Raw genomic sequence first — 18,297 nt, forward strand, 5'->3', positions numbered from 1 at the left:
AATATTATTTACATTAAATATTCAAAAGTAAAATAAAATTATAAGATCACACAATTGTACCAACAATTAGAGGTGGACATCGGGTATTTTTAATATTTTGTTTAAAAAAATATTTTTTTTATGCTTTTAAATTTACAAATGTTAAATAAAACTTAATATTTAATTTACAGATTATTAGGCAAACATTCTTAACTAATTTTCAAGGGGTTGACTCCTAACCTTTTTTATTTTTTATTTTTCCTTTTTTTTTTTTATAAAAAAAATATTCAAGTATTGCTACAAAAATACGATGGACGTTCAACTTCATAATATACACGATATAATTTAGTACAATATTGATAGTCCAAGAGATATGGATAAAACACATGATATAGAAACAATTAAGATATAAATTATATCAATACAATACATATTCTCTCCGTCTCATAACAAAATATCCGTTTTTCCATTTTAGTCTGTCCCATAACAAAATATCCATTTCGTTTTTTTTTTTAAAGTAACTGTACTATCTACCTAACATTACAAATACCCTTACAACTTATAATATATTACACAAATGTCATTACTTTTATATCACACATACTAATAAAATTATTTTAGTCATTTCTATTTTATTCCTAAACTACGTGTAAAAAGCAAATAGATATTTACTTATGGGACGGAGGGAGTATTAAAATAATACAAATACAATCTTACATAATATAGGGCCAAAACACACTATAGAGACAAACTACAAGTGAATTAAATTAACAATACCATAACATGGTCCTACACAACATATGTTACAATTAGTTTTAGTACAAAAAGTATATATATTCATACAACACAAATACATCATTTTATTTAATACTTCGTCCGTTCAATTTCTATTGTCCTAAAGTATATTTACACGGTTTTTTAAGTGATTGTCTTTTTGTTATAAATTGACATATTTGCCCTTAAGTGTATGGTAGAAATTAAAAGTAATAAATGAATGAAGAGTAAAAATGTAAAATTTGTATTTAAAAAAAGATATAGGACAATAGTTGTTGGACATCCCAACTAGGAAAGTAGGATATTAGTTTGTGGACGGAGGGAGTATATCATGTGTTGAGGTAAATAAAAATACTATTATTTTTTTTTTTATTTTTATTTTATATATGTTCATCATTTAATATATCATGTCTTAGAGGTAAATAAAAATACTATTATTTTTTTTTATATTTTTATTTTGTATATGTTCATCGAGAATATTAACATAATGCTGATTTTCCAACTATCCCGTTATAATTGGATATAACATAATGTTAATAAATATGTTTTTTACCTTCTAAACTTCACTATTGAACAAATTGTCAATATAATTTAAAAACAAAATGGTTTGTTTAGATAGGAATTTTTGGAGATTTTTGAAAATTTGGAAGTTTGAAAAAAAAAAAAAAAAAAAAAACTGGTATTTGATTTGATGTTTTGTGAGAGAAAAAATGTATTTGATGTAATATTTTTTTAAAAAAATAAATAGTATCAAATGAGTAAAAATATACTGTGTAAACAGAACCTATATCTACTAGTATTTATTTACAGTAACATATCATTTTAAAAAAATAAATAAAACAGTACATATCTATTTCAAGTAATTCTTAATTTATTATTTCAAAACAATCGTAAACTTCAAGCCACAAATTAACAAACTCTAAAATTTCATATAATTAATTGAATACAAAATATTAAGAACTATTCAATATAATCAAGACGATTCGATAAACGATTAAAAACGTTGTCCCACAAAAAAACTTTTATAGGTAAATAGCTTGCCCATATTTAATACTCCCTCCGTTCATTTATAATTGTCCTAAAATATATTTGCACGGTTTTTTAAATAATTGTCTTTTTGGTATGATTGACAAATTTATCCTTTATGATAAGGAAGAGATTAAAAGTGATATTTAAATGAAAGGAAAAAAAAAACAATAGTTTTTGGACGAGGAAAATAGGGTATTAGGTTGTGGACGGAGAGAGTAGTATATATATGATATAATTAGGGTTTATTTACTATTTTTTTTTATTATTTTTTTTTATATATATATTTTTCTAAAAACATTATATCTAATACTCATTTTTTAAAAATATTAATCCAAACACTAGTCTACTTTTGAAATGATTTTAGAAAAATTCAAATTAATAAATTCTAATGGCCCATATTCAATGATTGGGCTCATTGGCCCAAAGTTTGAACTTTAGGCGTCAGGAAAGTTAAGTGGACGGTCCTGACCACTTCTATAATAATAATAATAATTTAAAATTTATTAAAAAATAAAAGTTAAAATGGTAAAAGAAAATGGTAAAAGAAAAAGGGAATGAGAATCAACTATATATGTGTGTTCACTGTGTTTGTTTGGGGATTGGATTTTAAATTGACTGCTTATCCCATTTTTTCTCTCCAAAAATATCAAATTAAATACATATTTTTTATTTTTTGTATTATACTAAAAATCAATTTTACATTCAAAACATCACATCAACACCTATTTATATCACATAATACAACTATTCAAATTCAAAATTTTTACTATTCAAATCTCAACTCAAAATCCAAAGCCCCAAACAAACACACCATTGATATATATGTAGACACTAAAAATATATGTCTAAAATCAATTAAATATCATGTATTTTGGAAGAAAATAAAATTCCAATAAAATAAATATATGGTATTTAATTATGCACATATGTTAATTTTTGTACAATAAATGTCAACCATTAATGCAAAATCTGCTTAAAATGGAAGATATCGTACAAATATTACGTGCATAAATAGAGCTATAGTAAATTTGGCGGCAAAATAAATTAATCTTGTCAATAAATGAAGTATATAAATTAATATCTTCCAAACAAGGCAATGATATAAAGATTTTGTCAATAAAGGAAGTATATAAATTAATATCTTCCAAAAAAGACAATGATATAAAGATTTTGGCGAAAAAGGAAGGTGCATAATCAAATCCGTCAAAAAATGGAAAACGGCATCCGATGAAAAAGGAAAGATTATAAAATCTTTCCATCCACGTGGCACTATCCGAAAAGGAAGCCAAGGCCACCCTCCCCTATAAATAGGAGCCTTGGCCAATTCATTTACACACCGAAGTTCATTTGAAGACTCGCGCAAGGGTAAGTCTCTCTAGACTCTCTGCAATGTTCTTCATTGTTCTTCGTGTCCTTCGAAGCGTTCTTCGTCGAAAAGTCACCGATTTGGACAAATGATCCAATATTGGTTGACGAATCGATGAAGTTAATGTTCTTCGTCGTATGTCCGAGCCGGAGGAAGGATCAAATCTCTCAAAGCCATCGAGGAATCCATCAAAGCCAAGGAAGAACCTCCAAAGTCGCTCCCAAAGCTTGAAGATGTTCGTCGCGTTCTTCATAAAAGGCGCAAACCAGACCCTCTTCGATCCAAAAGTCAAAGGGACACGCCGCCAAAAGCGTTATGGAGCACCAAATCCCTCCCTCAAAGATCAAATTCCGTCGGATCATCCAAAGGAGGCATCAATCCAAAGTCGACGATCAAAATCGCCAACACGGATATCAAAGTTTCCTAAAAACCGACGAAGTCAAACCGAAGACCAAAATCCCTTCGGATCAAAGAAGCCACCCAAATCCAAATTGGAAAAATGGATTGACCCGGAGAGAGAATCAAAGGATCCGAATAGAGAATATGACCCGCATTAAAATTAAATTAAATGTAATTTGTACAAATTTTGTGTTTATAAAAATATAACACAATTTTTTTTGTCTACAATATATTTTGTTAAGTATTTTGATTTTATTTTATTTTATTTTTTTTGTTTTGGTTACATGAGGTAGGATAGAACAATTATTTACAAATCAATTCGATCGCAATAATATACGTTTAAGACGACCAAGCCATGTACTTGCACTAATAATTTCAGATAAAATTTACATAATAAATGAATCAATATATTTATAAAAATGTAAGTCAAAACTATCGTACAATTCAGCAAAGTGATAAACAAATTAAGTCTAATTAGAACTTGAATTTGACCACATTTTTCATCAAACATATAAATCAATCAATATAGTAATTTCTTAACTCATAGCAAGTGAATATTTACATTAAATATATTCATTTATTTACAATCAATTTGTTAATTTTTAATTAATACCGTATAATTGTATTTTAAGCAATATATTACTACTACACATTTATCACATATACACTATTAATATTTTTTAATCGGATATAAATCATCATTATATGAAATTAATTTACATAACACAACGGGTTTGTTCATTTTGTGTTTTTGAATTAATGTATTTTTTTTACGCTAAGTATGAAAAATTATGTTTGCAATATAAAAAATAATATTTTATGCTGAATTATTTTTTTGTGAATTAATAAAATGTGTTAATATGCGCGCACACATATATATATATTATTTTTTATAATATTTATAAAGAATTGTGTGGAAAAAAAATATTAGGTGACCAAATCCAAAAGATATATACAAATACTTTATTCTTTCTAAAAGAGTTGTCTTGATATTCTATTTTCGTCAATCTTAAAAAAATTGTCTTGTTTTTCTTAAAACAATTGTCCTATTTTCTTATTTAGTAACCATGGTCTCCATTTTATAACAAAATTATTCATATTTTTTCAAACTATCCCTAATTATTATTAAAAAAAGTAATGGAATTTTAATCTTTTATATTTTACTTTATACTTACTTTCAATTTAATAACTCCCTCCGTCTGTACTATCTACCTAACATTATCAATACCCTTTTAATTTACAATATATTACACAAATGTCATTACATTTATATCATATAATACTAATAAGGGTAATTTAGCCTTTTTTACGTTTATTTATACTACAATCTACTAATATAATGCTAATATTTATAAAACTTCGTGTAAAAAGTAAATAAATAGATAGATATAGAAGGGAGAGAATATTATTATTTAATTCTCGTGTCAATACCCAACATGATAGGAAGTATAATATTTGAATCGACGATAAATAACAATAATACATACAATTATATTTAGTATTATCGATCTTAACACAAAAGTTGTATTAATACAATATACATTAAATAAATATAAAAGTCAATAGTGTAACCATCCCCTTCTTGATCTACTTAAAAAAAAATTAAGGGACTAAGTACAAAATGGACTAAGGTACTAAATGAGAAGAGATAAGTCAATTACTCTTCTTAAAAACTCCCCCAAAAACCATTTTTACTTTACAATTACACCAACTAAAATGTCATTAATTAATTAATTAATTTAAATATTTTCCAAAATAATAATAATAAATTAGTTGACGATGGAGGCATCGACCTACAGGGCCGGGAACCACGCCAGGAGATCTCCGGCCACGCGCCGCCGCGTGCGATCCACTCTCTCGTCGGAAACCAGCGGCGCACGGCAAAGAGGGCAATCGAACTTTAGCCGCTCCAGCCACCCTTCAAAGCAATCCTTGTGGAACACGTGGCAGCACGCTAACTTGCGCACGTACTCCCCGTCGCCCATCCGGTTCAGGCACACCACGCAAACCGCTTCCGGTCCGGCGCCGGTCCGGTTCGGATACGAACACGCCCGATTCAGATTCAATTGCTCGCAGAGCAAGACGACGCCGGCCAGTCCCCGACCGGCCGCGACGACGTCGTATGGAGACTCTGCTACGTCGTAACTGTAATTGAAATTAGGGCACCGGTGGAAAAAGAGCCGCCGGAATGCCTGGAGAAGAAGCGACCGGAGATTACGTACGGCTTTGGCCAGTAGCACCGCCGTGATTATGACGACGGATTCCGATGACACGTCGGAAAATTGATTCTGCAACCCCATTTTTGTACGGTTTTGAGCTCAAGAAAGTTCATGCAGATCGACGGAGGAGATGAATGAGATCAGTGCTGTGTGTGTTGATATATATATATAGAGAGCAGTATATGCTATTTTGGGTCATTGGGCCTGTGTGAATTGGGCCCATAGTGGTTGGACTGAGAAGTTTGTAGGACCTGGAGTTCAAGTCCCTTTGCGAATCTTTATTATAATTAACGGCTTGGATTTGTTTGGGATCACCGGTTACAGGACTTGGTATGAATATGTGGTCCAGTTGCCGGCTGGCTGCATATGTTTGTTAATATAATAAAATTTTATAATTAAAAGAAAATAATTGTTCTATTTGTTTGTTGATTTTTAATTCAATTTTTATTTTTATATTACATAAAAAAATAATTTTATAAAACATTATATTTACATCTATATATTTTATATATGCAGAAAAATTAGTAAATTACTAAAGTGGGAATTAAAAATGATTATAAGGGCTTTAATTTTAAACACCGACCATCTGACGAAAAAGATTTGGGAAGATCCTCAACACAAGTTGCAAATTAAGAAGTGATGTATGCAATAATTTCAAAATAATAATAGTATTACATATTAATTGTATGAAAATTTCCAAGCTACTTTAATGATTGAATTATTTAATAAAAAAATAAAAAATAAAGAAAAAGGCAATTTGTAGGGTTGAATTGATTTGATTGGAATAGGGTTTGTGTGGCCACTGCTTTAGGGAATTGTCATTGCCATTGCCAGCTGCTGAGGTGATAATAGTAAAGAAAGTAAAGAAAGTGTGCGTTTTTTTTTTTTTTTTTTTTTTTTTTTTACATTAAAATTCACTATCGTTACCCGAAAGTGTGCACTGAATAAATTTTCAACCGAATTTAAAACTCTGCAAATCAAACCTCATGATCACAAGTCCAACCCCTACACCATCAGATCATCCCTTACGGGACAAATGTGTGTATATTTGTGATCCACTTTTTTAAGGTACGGATCTATTTAGGGGTCACGGTCACCTCACCTTTATTATTATTATTATTATTATTATTATTATTTTAATAATAATAATAAATAAATAAATAAAAATGTAAATAAATGTTTTTGATGAATATTACTGTTGAGTTGAAAACGGAAAATCACCATATAAATAATTCATGTTATCGGCATTGGCCCTTTAAAACTGTATTGTACATTTTCATGAACCCCATAAACATGGGAGGACATCTCTACTTTGTGGAATTTTAGAGGTCGTTTTATGTCTCACACATTCATGTAATGAAGAAGAATAACAATATTCTCTTTGTTCCAATACAATAGTCTTGTTTATCAATTTTGTTCGTCCCAATAAAATAGTCTTATTTTAATAAATAACCATATCATCGTAAAACTATCCTTATATTTTTTTTATTACACAATTGCCATTACTTTTTACACTAATATACTCACAAAGACAAAAAAGTTTTTTATCTGTATTTTTTATCAATTACTAATATAATATCAATATTCCTTAAATTTCGTGGTCAACCCAATTAAAACTATAATTTTTGGACGGAGGAACTATGTCGTTTCTCTATATTATTTTTTATCACAAAAAATTCTAACCTAATAATGCCGATCATTTAAGGTATAAATAATAAATAAGGCAACCAACAAGGTTTGAATCCAATATGTAAATAAGTGAATTAAAAGTAATAAATAATTAAAAACACCTATATTTTAGATGTGTTTTTATACTCGTTATATTAAAAATAAATTTATTATTCAAATCATCACATCAATACTTATTATATAAAATTTACTATTTAAAAATCCAAATCTTCAAAAATCCAAATCTTCAAACAAGCGCACCCATATTGTCATCCAATATGAATGAGTAAGACTTGATTCATATTAATATAGTACAAATATAACAATAAACTAATAACAAGTGATAATAATTCACACAACACATATTATCGTTAATTTCTAACACATAAAATATGTTCATATAGCACACAAAATATAAATTATCAACACATACTTTCAACTAATACATCACATATTGTGTTATTGGGACTATATATATATATATACACATATACATATATCTTCTATAGGCTGATTAGAGGTATTTAAGTGTGTGTTTATTTGAAGGATTTGTGGGATTTATATTATTCAAACAAAATTTTTTTCCTAAAAACATCATATGAAATACTTATTTTTTTTATATATTATACTAAAAATCAATTTTACATTCAAAATATCACGTCAATACATATTTATATCACATCGTACAAATACAACTGTTCAAATTCAAATTTTTTACTATTCAAATCTCAATCCAAAATTCAAACCTTCAAACAAACACACCTAAATCACCACTTTTAAAATAGTAGGGTTGATTTTTCAAAATAGAAAATAGCAACTTATTCTCCATCACACCAATATATCTATCTTTCTAGAAGCATATACATCTACTAAAAATAGTTCATTTGGGTACAGCATAGGGTTTAACAAAAATAAATATTTTATTAAAAAAGTGATAGGTAGTTGGAAATATTTTTGGAAATTTAGTAAGAAATGAAAGTAAATGAAGAGAAATAATATAATAAAATTAGTTGTATTTTTTTGTAAATAAATGTTGAATGAAGAATAATAATTAAAAATGTTGATTTATTGACTTTGCCAAAATTAATAATGTGATAAATTTAGCGAATAAATTAAAAGAAAAATAAAAATAAATTTGAGGAACGGATAAAGTATAATTTATAAATGAGTAGTATATGATGTATGCAAGTAGTCTATGATGTATGCATGTATGTAGGGTAAAACCCTAAGATTGACCAACTATATTTTGATGATCCATCGAAATAATTGGCACACAAATAAAATCTAAAATAACGCCATACTATTTTTAACAAAAATATTATATAAAATATACAAATTCAACATACAAAATTAAATAAAAACATATTTAAAAAATAAACATGATCTTAATTTTCCTTTACAAAACCTAGGTATACTTCATAATATCACATAATTATAGATCATTGTTACCATGCTAGAATTATACTAATTCAACATATAGTACATTTAATGCTGACAGACAATAACGTTATAAATAGACATTTTTATATTTCCTTAACAATCTATTTTTTTATTTTGATTCGTCGTAGAACAAAATTATCTATTTTTTTTTAATAACTTTATTTTTTTACTAAGATTAAAAATACCTTTACAATTTAAAATATATAACATAAATGTCATTATCTTTATATCACACAATACTAATGAGGTTATTTTAGTCTTTTATATTTTATTCATACCATACCTCAATATAATAATAATATTCCTAAAACTATGTAAAAAACAAACAAATACATATTTATGACATTTATGAAACGAATAGAGTAATACAAATACAATATATAAACTAAAACACACATGATATAATTTCACACTATACATTCCATAATTAATTTCAATCTATAAAACATGGCAACAGATCATGTGCTGATACGGCCAAGTCAAACATGATGTTGATTTGACCGACATATGTTATATGAGTGACCAACATAGGTTTATATATATATGACAGTATATATCATGGGTTATATGATAGCTTAGCTGAATTATAAAATAATATTCCCTCCCGTCCCTTAGTAATCTATTCATTTTTCCATTTTTGTCTGTCCCAAGTATCAATTTTCTTTTTTTAGTAATTGTACTATATATCTAACATTATAAATACCCTTACAACTTACAGTATATTACACAAATATCATTGCATTTATATCACACAATACCAATAAAATTATTTTAATTATGCTATATTGTAAATATGTTAGAGATATGTATAAATATTGTTGATTATCCTTGTAGCATAGATCGGTAAACGATAACCCAACGCACATCAAGTATACTATATACCTAGAGCTGTTAACGATCCGAGCCGAGCTAAATTTTAAGTGTTCGTTAACGTTCGCGAATAAAGATCGTGTTCGTTCGTTAAGCTTTCGAGCTCGTTCGTAGTGTTCGAGCTCGGCTTGTTAAAAATTTTTGTTGATTGAGCTCGTGTTCGTGTTCAACTCATTTAGGCTCGATTAAGCTCGTTCGTGTCCGTTCAATCTCGTTTCTCTTATTTTTTAAATTTATATAGAAATTATAAAGAAAATTTAAATTATTTTATTTATTTATAAATTATAATTTTATATGTATATATAATATTTATAATAAATATATTATTTAAACGAACATTCGCGAACAAAGCTCGGGCTCATTCGTTAATCAAACGAGTCTGTTTATATTGTTCGGCTTGGCTCGTTAACGTTCGCAAACAAGCTTTAACGGAGCCGAATCGAGCCAAACCGAGCCGAGTTCACAAACGGCTCGGTTCGTTTAACAGCTTTATATATACCCAACAAAAATGTGGTCATTATTATTTAGTTAGCAAAGGAATTAAAAGGAAATCCAATTCGAATCCTATAAGGCAATCAATCGTACGTACTCTGGTAGAACAAATGCATTACGATACGCCAAGAAATACACGACTGGAGTTTACTTCATTGCTGTCCTAAACTGTTCCTCAAGCTGTTTTGAAATATGTTTCTGAAACATGTCAAAGCTAAACTCTCATACGAATTTGAAACTAATAATAATAATAATAAAAAGAACTGATAAGCACTGCGTACCTTTGATGAAGACAGAGATTTAGAGGAACGAAAACACGCTCTGAAACCCAAGAAATGATTTCTCCTTCTGACCTTTTTCCGCCATTGTCAGCGAGCAAAGCTCATCTTTCTGTGATCGTGGGGACATCTGATTAATGGCATTCCTTCCACCAAAGATTAAAGAATCCTCATTTTCATTCTTCGCCATTGCAGAATGGTTATTGACTACCGGGAAGTTTCTTGGCCTTTTTCTTATATGATCAAGAATTGTGATCCCTTCAGTCACCATTCCTGATTCAGCATTCTGATGCTGTGTAGTGATTTCTGTGCCATCTCCATCCCACGTTACTGAACATTGAGTTAAAATGTTCAAAACAGAGAGAGATCCATTAAGTGTGTATTGTGCATCAATATCTCACCTGTTTCCCGGAGATAAGAGCTAATTGAACTGTCGGGCATATCAGCTGGATAATTTTCGTCGAGAATGTGTATTTCTTGAACTGATTTTCTAACTTCATGACTTTCTCTTGAAGTAATACTGCTCTTTTCTACTTGGAAAATCTCACTGCCATTATCAAGTTCAAGATGCATCTCACGAGTGCGCTTTCGGATGAGTGTGAAAACCTCCATTGATGGAGAAGATATGTCGTTGGTCAGGGGCAATGAGGGTAAACTTTTAGCCTTCTTCCGAATATGATCAAATACTGTCCTTTCAGTGATAATCTTGCAATCATCATCTTCAGCTTCAACAGGTTGTCCTCAACAATAGAAAAAAGAAACTGTGTCGGCAAGGGGGATATAGAACAAGATTAACATGACCTGACAATAAAGATCATTACCATCTTCCTCAAATTCTTCATCTAAGAGTTTGAAGCTTGGCCTGAGCATGAAAATAAGAAATCAAAATGCATGAGAAATCACAATTTTCTCCAATATATTCACTGAATTCATAGTAAAGTCACCAGAATAAAGATAAAGTTAGATAGTTATACATGGCTGAGTTCTCTATGGATTCATTGAAGAAGTCAGAACCTTTGGAGGTAACCAGAGAAGTACTAGAATCAATGTTATCCTTTGTGATGTTAGCACCCATGGGAGTAAAGGAGGGTTCTTTGGGTCTATATTTCTGGATGAAATTTAATTCTGCTGGTGGTGTTATAATAACCTTTTGATGGAGATCAATGCCAACTGCAAAACATCAAACACAAACTAGATGCAAACTTGTTCAGTGCTAAAAGAATAAAGGAATGTAATGGTTGTAAACCAAGAAAAGAGTTACTGTGCTCTTCGTGTATCAAATGCGCCTTGATTGTTAGCTTTCCTTGCTGAGGGGCTGAAAACAACACTGTTGCATGATAAGGGCTGTAAGAAAATTAATTATGTTAGTCACTGAAGATTTGTACAATGCTCGAACACCACACATCTATATCATGAGGCGAGCGTGTCAAAATCGAAAATAAAAAAACAGGTTTCCTCATTTGTCGAATGTAAACACGGATTTGAGATGTAGTTTACATACCTTGAGAAATCCTCCACTCTGAAACAAAAGATAAAAAGGAGTGTTTAGTAATAAAAAACCAGAATATGAATAAAATTTGATCAAGCCTATTAAGAAGCTGATGCAAAGTAGAATACCTTATCTTTTCATAAAACAAAATCTTGTTATCTTCCTCTACACCAACCATCTGTGGAAGAACATCAATCATGTAACTTTGCAACGGGAAAGGCCCTGAAACTCAAAGTACGAAACCATTCATGTTTTTGGCATACCAAATCAGCATAATGTCTTCTAGTTGATTGCAGTGGCTGTGATAGCCTGGTTAATGTAATGAGTAGCTTCGACTTCCCTATTCTTTTGCCTTCAGTTTCTTCCACTGTCATATCAACCTTGGGGGGGAGGGACAACAATGAGTCCTTAATGTGATTACCAAAGGGATACTTTCTACCAGTCACTAACTCTATCTTTCTTGGATCAGCCTCGAGGAGTGTCTGAAATGATGTCACTCCCATTGAATGCAGTGCCTAATGTAATTCTCCAGGTGTAAAAACAAGAAACGAGTTGTTTAGTAGACGACATAGTTGGATCTGAGAATAGATGAAAATTCAAGTACCGTACCTTTGCAGTGACCATTCCAATGCCAGGTAATTGTTTCAGCAAGTATGGGCTATCATCCCATAATTTTTGGTGCAAACATTTGGCGAGCACCGTTGAATTCAATGTCCCTTTGTAGAATTTTCTGTACAGAAAGTACTCTTTCATGCACTTAGCAATCCTAGATCCATTTGAGCAAATAGAATTCATGTCCTGCAGCACATGGCACAGAATCCAGGATGAGTAGGATAACTAACACCCGAACCATACTATAGACTTTTGAGATGATGAAACCTGGCTCATAGACATGTCTCGCACTAAAGGGGCACCAGTCAAGCAGTCATTCACGAGAATAAATATTTTATGCTCTCTTGTTTGAATGCGTCTTCTTCGCTTTCCGTTGTCATCAAGGATGTGAAAGCGAAGTCGGCCTTCTTTATCAATGTTGATGTCATTAAGAAACTTCTTCTCATTCCTTCTCAGTTGTATCCCTTCATTTGTAGAAATCATGATGTAAATTATCCAACTTTCAGCTTAAAAGTGAAACTAAATTAGCCTGCATACACACATGAAATTTCTTCTGCCAAACATATTATATGAAGTGCGTCTTCAATGCTGCAGTTTTCAGGTGCCTGTATAATGTGCCTCATTGTGTTAAACTTTAGATAGTATTTTGTCATCAATTCTCCAGGTGCTGAAAACAAGTAAAGATAAACATGGTCACAAAGTGTTCTAATAAAAAAGTTTGGACAGCATTTGATGATGTACCGAGTGGCTTTAGGAGGAAACCATCTTCATCAGTCCATATCATCTGATATTGTGACAATTCATTAACTTTCTTGACACATATTTCTGCAGATTGTAAGGACTTAAGGTCAGGAAATAATATTTAAGAATGAATATATGTTGTACTTGACCAAATTACCTTGCAAGTGCCTCTCTATCTGGTCACCGCGCAGACCTTTTGCAATTGGGTAACTCTCAGGATTCTGATTTAGCATAAGAATGCTCAGAAAAGCAATCTAATAAAATTCCAAAGGTGTTGCTTATATTGAGATTTAAAAGAAAACATGCCTTTTTCATTCTCACATACAAATATGAACATTTCATCCATTCAATTGCCCTTGTGATATCAGAAACAGTTGATTGAACTATCTCTGCAGTCAGGTGTTCAGTTACACATGGAAGCAACCTGATGAGAGCAAACAGGAAAACAGTCAAAGCAGGTCCTGTGTGGTGTTTAAAGTGATAAGAGCAAAAGAAACTGTTGAACAGCAGAGTGAACATACTGTGATTCCACCATCTCACATCCATTTAATAAATTCTCATACAAATGGACCTGGGAATAAGATTACATTGGTCATGAACAACCAATTCACCGCACACAATCCTTAAAACTGGGAGGAAGTGTATACAGTTTCTTTTCGAGTCATAATAATGACCATTCCTGTGTCATCAAATGGAGGACGACCTGCTCTTCCACACATCTACATAAAACAGAGTATCTCATATCAATTTAAGAGGCACTTGGCTGTCAAAATCATACTTGTTTCAATGGTGGTGGACGTATGTGCTATAAGTTGTGAGTTTAGAAAACGATGTGTTTAATATTTAGAGAATGATTAGTAAAATAGTCAAGCACCTGCAATACCATGGATCGCTCATATTCCATGTAGACCCCTTTTTCCTTGTTGCTAGAACAAGATCACGAAAATCAGAGTTGTTTCTCTCAAATTCTAAGATGTTAAGAACTCTAAGCTCCAATGAAATAAAAAAGTTACTTGGAGAAGTAGATTTTTCTCCATCTATTTGCCATCTATCATTGATCAATAATTTCTCATGGTAAGCATAAGATAATTAAGCCTATCTACTAGCAAGTGCTATTGCATATAATGTATTCAATGGCTTACAAATACTGTGTTGATTTGATGACAACAGTATGTGCTGGTAGGTTGATTCCATGGGCCAAAGTATTCGTGGTGCACAAAATCTGAAGATCGCCATTTAGAAATAGGCCCTCAACCAGATTACGATCTTTCAAAGGAAGTCCACCATTGTGATATCCAACTGCACAAGAAAAAAGTTAGCTTGATTAGAACACACATGTACATCCTATAAAACGGTTTCCAAAGACAAAAGACAATATAGAGCAAAACCAAGAATCGCATACCACCATAAGGTATGTAAGATTGCATTTGTTTGTCACTACATGATAACGATGCCTCTCTCAATCTATCTTGTTGTTCTCTGCTTTTTATAAAAGGACTTGAATGACCAAAGGTCATTGCTGTTTGAGAGAGTCGTTGTGCTGCTTCTTGTGCACCTTTTCTGGTAGAGCAAAAAATCAGGGCAGATTTTCCTCCAGAAAATTGCATGAGAAGATCTGTAGACTCAGGGGTTCAGTTTAAGCATCACTGTGATTATCAAAGTGCAGGTGAGTTCTTCAGGCTTACCAAACACATAGTTCTGAAGACGCTGAATAATCAAAAACAAATGTATTATCAGGTTATCTTAAACACTTCTGATCTCTAGTAGTTAGAAACCTTAGTGAGATATATATCAACATTCACCCAGAAACCTTTCTGGATTCTTACACATACCTTTTCAAATAAAAAATCATTTTTTGCAGGTGTATACCCTGCAAACAAGTAAAATTTTTGCTTATTCAATATTGGAATGGAAAATAGTTCAATGATCCAATGGTTGTAGCCAGTCTACAGGAAATAGCTTAAATATGTTCTTTCTCTTCTGGTCTTAATTAAATACTTGTAAGTATGGAACTAAAGTTAGGATGGAGAACACAGACCTAAAACTTTGGTGGTCAACTTTACAGGTCTCATTTCTTCACCAAATCTACAAACAGAACAGCCTCGTAGGATTTCATAACTTGCTAAAAGATCAATGAAGAGACTCTCTTGTGTAATAGTTAGAAGTACCTTTTAATTCCTTGAGGTGGAGCCATAAGCCACTCCGCTGTAAAAGGAGAACTGCTGTTAAAAGATACATTATTCCATGCAGAAAGATCAGAAATAAAACTGTTTCTGATTGCATAGCTTGTAGATAACCTAGGTCACTGATATTTGGGATTGTAGCAGAAACAGCTAGAAAACGAACTAGGGATAATGGACTTGATTGCATTTCAGGGTTACGAGCAAGCATTTTAATTCTGCTGATTATTGCTTCTAGTGCAGCTCCACGAGGATCATTCAGTAAATGGACTTCATCAATAAGCACAAGTGCTATATCACTGAAAAAGCTCAAACCTCCATCTTTTATCCGATAACGAGTCACAGCATCAAATTTCTGTGAGAGGGTAGATTAGGTCTAAGCTAGTATCAGGGAATTTAAATATAAGAAATAAATCTAGACAATGACAAACCTCAGGTGTAGTAAGAATGGTGTCAGCATCTTGTATATTCTTTACACTATAGTACTCATTGTCACCTGTCAGTTCAAGGCAATTTATCCCCAGTGGCCCAAGCTTCTGGTTCCAATCCCGGAGCTTCTCTTGTACAAGGGCCTTTGATGGGGCTATGTAGATCTTCATTATAATACATTAAACTGGTAAGTAATTTCAGAAACAGAGAATAAAAGGTTGGACTTGAATTCGTAGCATATCCTCTAAGGTTAGAACCATAAGCTTTTGCAACAGGTAAAAGACAGGATTTGCAATTATGGCATCCATTGAAAAAGGAATAACATAGTGGTTATCATGTTCTTCTATAATTCAAGAACTTAGCTGAGGCATCTCCCACTACCATGACACAAATATCACATTTTTTGAGGCTGAAGACTTCTTCGGAGATTAATAGAAGAAAAAACACTGTCATCACACTTGAGTAGAATATAATCTCTCCGGATGCAACTAACACATAACTTTACATTAAATAATATCATCGGAGACCTACAGTTTTAAGGGTCCCTTTATGATGAATGAACTTCCCATCACAGGTGATGAACTTGGAGAGAAGTCTCATTATGCACAACTCAAAAAGTACAGTTTTTCCACTTCCAGTTGGTGCTGAAATGACCATGTTTACATCTGAAAGGTAGCATGTGGAGAAGCACTCACTTTGCAATGAGTTGAAATATCTGGCCAGATGATAGAAGGCTTAACATTAAACCTTTTCATGGAAGTCACAGGAGCAATCACAAATACTAAAAAGACATTACTAACGGTTGATAAATTTTATCCATCAACCATCTACTTGAAACATTGAAAGAATGATCTAATATAGGCTTACCTGAAACTAAATGCTGAGCGAAAATGAATAGGCAAGTCAGACACTGCCTTCAATGCATAAGGATCCATGGGCAAATTCAAGATAAATTGAAAGTGAACAAAGTTCCCTGGATGCACTAAAGATCAAATTTAGCATAGGAAATAGTGTTTGCAACAAGTCCAAGCAGAAGCAAGAAATGAATAAATAAATATGGCAAAGTGCATGCTAAAAGATATGCCCGGATTTTATCTTCGTTTATTTGGTTTCATCATATGCTAAAGGTCAGCACTGAATGTCAGAAACTCAATTAAGACCTTTCAAGATAAGTTCCTAATTTTCCGCAGTACTAAAATTACTTCCACCCAGTTCAAAAGAATCAGGATAGCAACACTTACACTGGAATAATGTGCAGAATTTAAGAAGTCCTTAAAGTAAATTTCATGGAGGAATCAAAACGAAATCTATTCCCTACTCCGCCACTACGTAATATATATCTCGTGGTCATCATTAATCAGGAAATCCCATCGCATTCAAACATTGATTAATTTTAACTCTCTAATTCAAATTATCAAATAAACTGCAGATTAGTCCTTGGATTTTACATCACATCCATTTCAAATTTTCAATCTCATAATTCATACTTCTACTCTCATTCAAACTACTCTAAACATTGAATCTCAGTCTCCACACTTCCGCCCTCTGCAACACCACAAACCAGCCTCAAAAATCCATCACAAAATACCTCTGCATCCTTCCGGGTCTAACAATTTTACTAAACATAAAACACAAATATATATACACGAAAACGTACATAATAGGACCTCGATTCACATTACTGCATTATTTATATCTTGGAGACGAAGCATATATTTGGAAATCAACAAACCTGATTACATCAATAAAAGAAATTTTCCGTTCATCTGCTAGGTGGCTTTGGCTCGGAGCTGATTTTGGTAGAATGAAGTCTAGGAGAAGGAGCTGTAGTGAAGGCGAAATACGACGGCGATGGTGAGAGTAAATGAAGATAGAGACGGTGGTGATCGGAGACGAAACAGAGAGGAGAGTGGCGCGAGGGTTGTGGTTTGTGGAATAACGGATAGAAGTATAGAACCCGCTATTTCTATTTTGAATTTAAAAAATAAAAATGAAAATTCAGAAACGAGAAGGTACAACAAATTAACGCAGAAGACACGAATAGGAAAAGTACAATCTGAAGAAGCAGCCGGAGCGGTTCGTTTTCCGAGGATTTGTCTGATTATTTTGGGTGTGATTATTTGTGGAATTTTTTATTTTGTATTTTGATTTTGAATAGTAAAAAGTTAAATTAAAATAATTTTTGAAGTGATACAAATATATATATCGATGTGATATTTTGAATATAAAATTTAATTTTAATATAATTTAATAAATAAAAACTAATAAAATTTTAAAAAAATTAAAATAGTAAAATCATCAATCAAATTCCACAAGTAAATACTCCTATGTA

General features: G+C 31.6%; 2 protein-coding genes across 2 annotated transcripts; both read right to left on the bottom strand.

Moving 5' to 3' along the window:
- Positions 1-5,105: 5,105 nt before the first annotated feature.
- On the bottom strand, positions 5,106-5,890 carry LOC127261845 (E3 ubiquitin-protein ligase RHA2A-like). The gene has a single exon (XM_051290268.1). The coding sequence runs from the start codon at positions 5,845-5,847 to the stop codon at positions 5,341-5,343; it is 507 nt and encodes a 168-aa protein (XP_051146225.1). The 5' UTR covers positions 5,848-5,890; the 3' UTR covers positions 5,106-5,340.
- A 4,363-nt stretch (positions 5,891-10,253) lies between these two features.
- On the bottom strand, positions 10,254-17,879 carry LOC127261796 (DExH-box ATP-dependent RNA helicase DExH17). The gene is made up of 29 exons (XM_051290198.1): positions 17,698-17,879; positions 16,833-16,938; positions 16,497-16,680; positions 15,968-16,129; positions 15,654-15,891; positions 15,525-15,561; positions 15,395-15,441; positions 15,189-15,226; positions 15,042-15,063; positions 14,759-14,971; positions 14,499-14,655; positions 14,231-14,282; positions 14,004-14,075; positions 13,878-13,927; positions 13,663-13,780; positions 13,514-13,577; positions 13,357-13,440; positions 13,157-13,282; positions 12,883-13,079; positions 12,613-12,801; positions 12,267-12,518; positions 12,132-12,181; positions 12,016-12,033; positions 11,776-11,858; positions 11,489-11,684; positions 11,336-11,376; positions 10,916-11,254; positions 10,518-10,844; positions 10,254-10,434 (listed from the first exon to the last, which is right to left on the bottom strand). The coding sequence occupies exons 2-28, from the start codon at positions 16,898-16,900 to the stop codon at positions 10,537-10,539; spliced, it is 3,405 nt and encodes a 1,134-aa protein (XP_051146155.1). The 5' UTR covers positions 16,901-16,938; positions 17,698-17,879; the 3' UTR covers positions 10,254-10,434; positions 10,518-10,536.
- Between the last annotated feature and the right edge of the window lie 418 nt (positions 17,880-18,297).

The sequence above is a fragment of the Andrographis paniculata genome, unplaced genomic scaffold (assembly GCF_009805555.1).
Source record: "Andrographis paniculata isolate CXL003 unplaced genomic scaffold, ASM980555v1 Contig64END, whole genome shotgun sequence".
NCBI lineage: Eukaryota > Viridiplantae > Streptophyta > Magnoliopsida > Lamiales > Acanthaceae > Andrographis > Andrographis paniculata.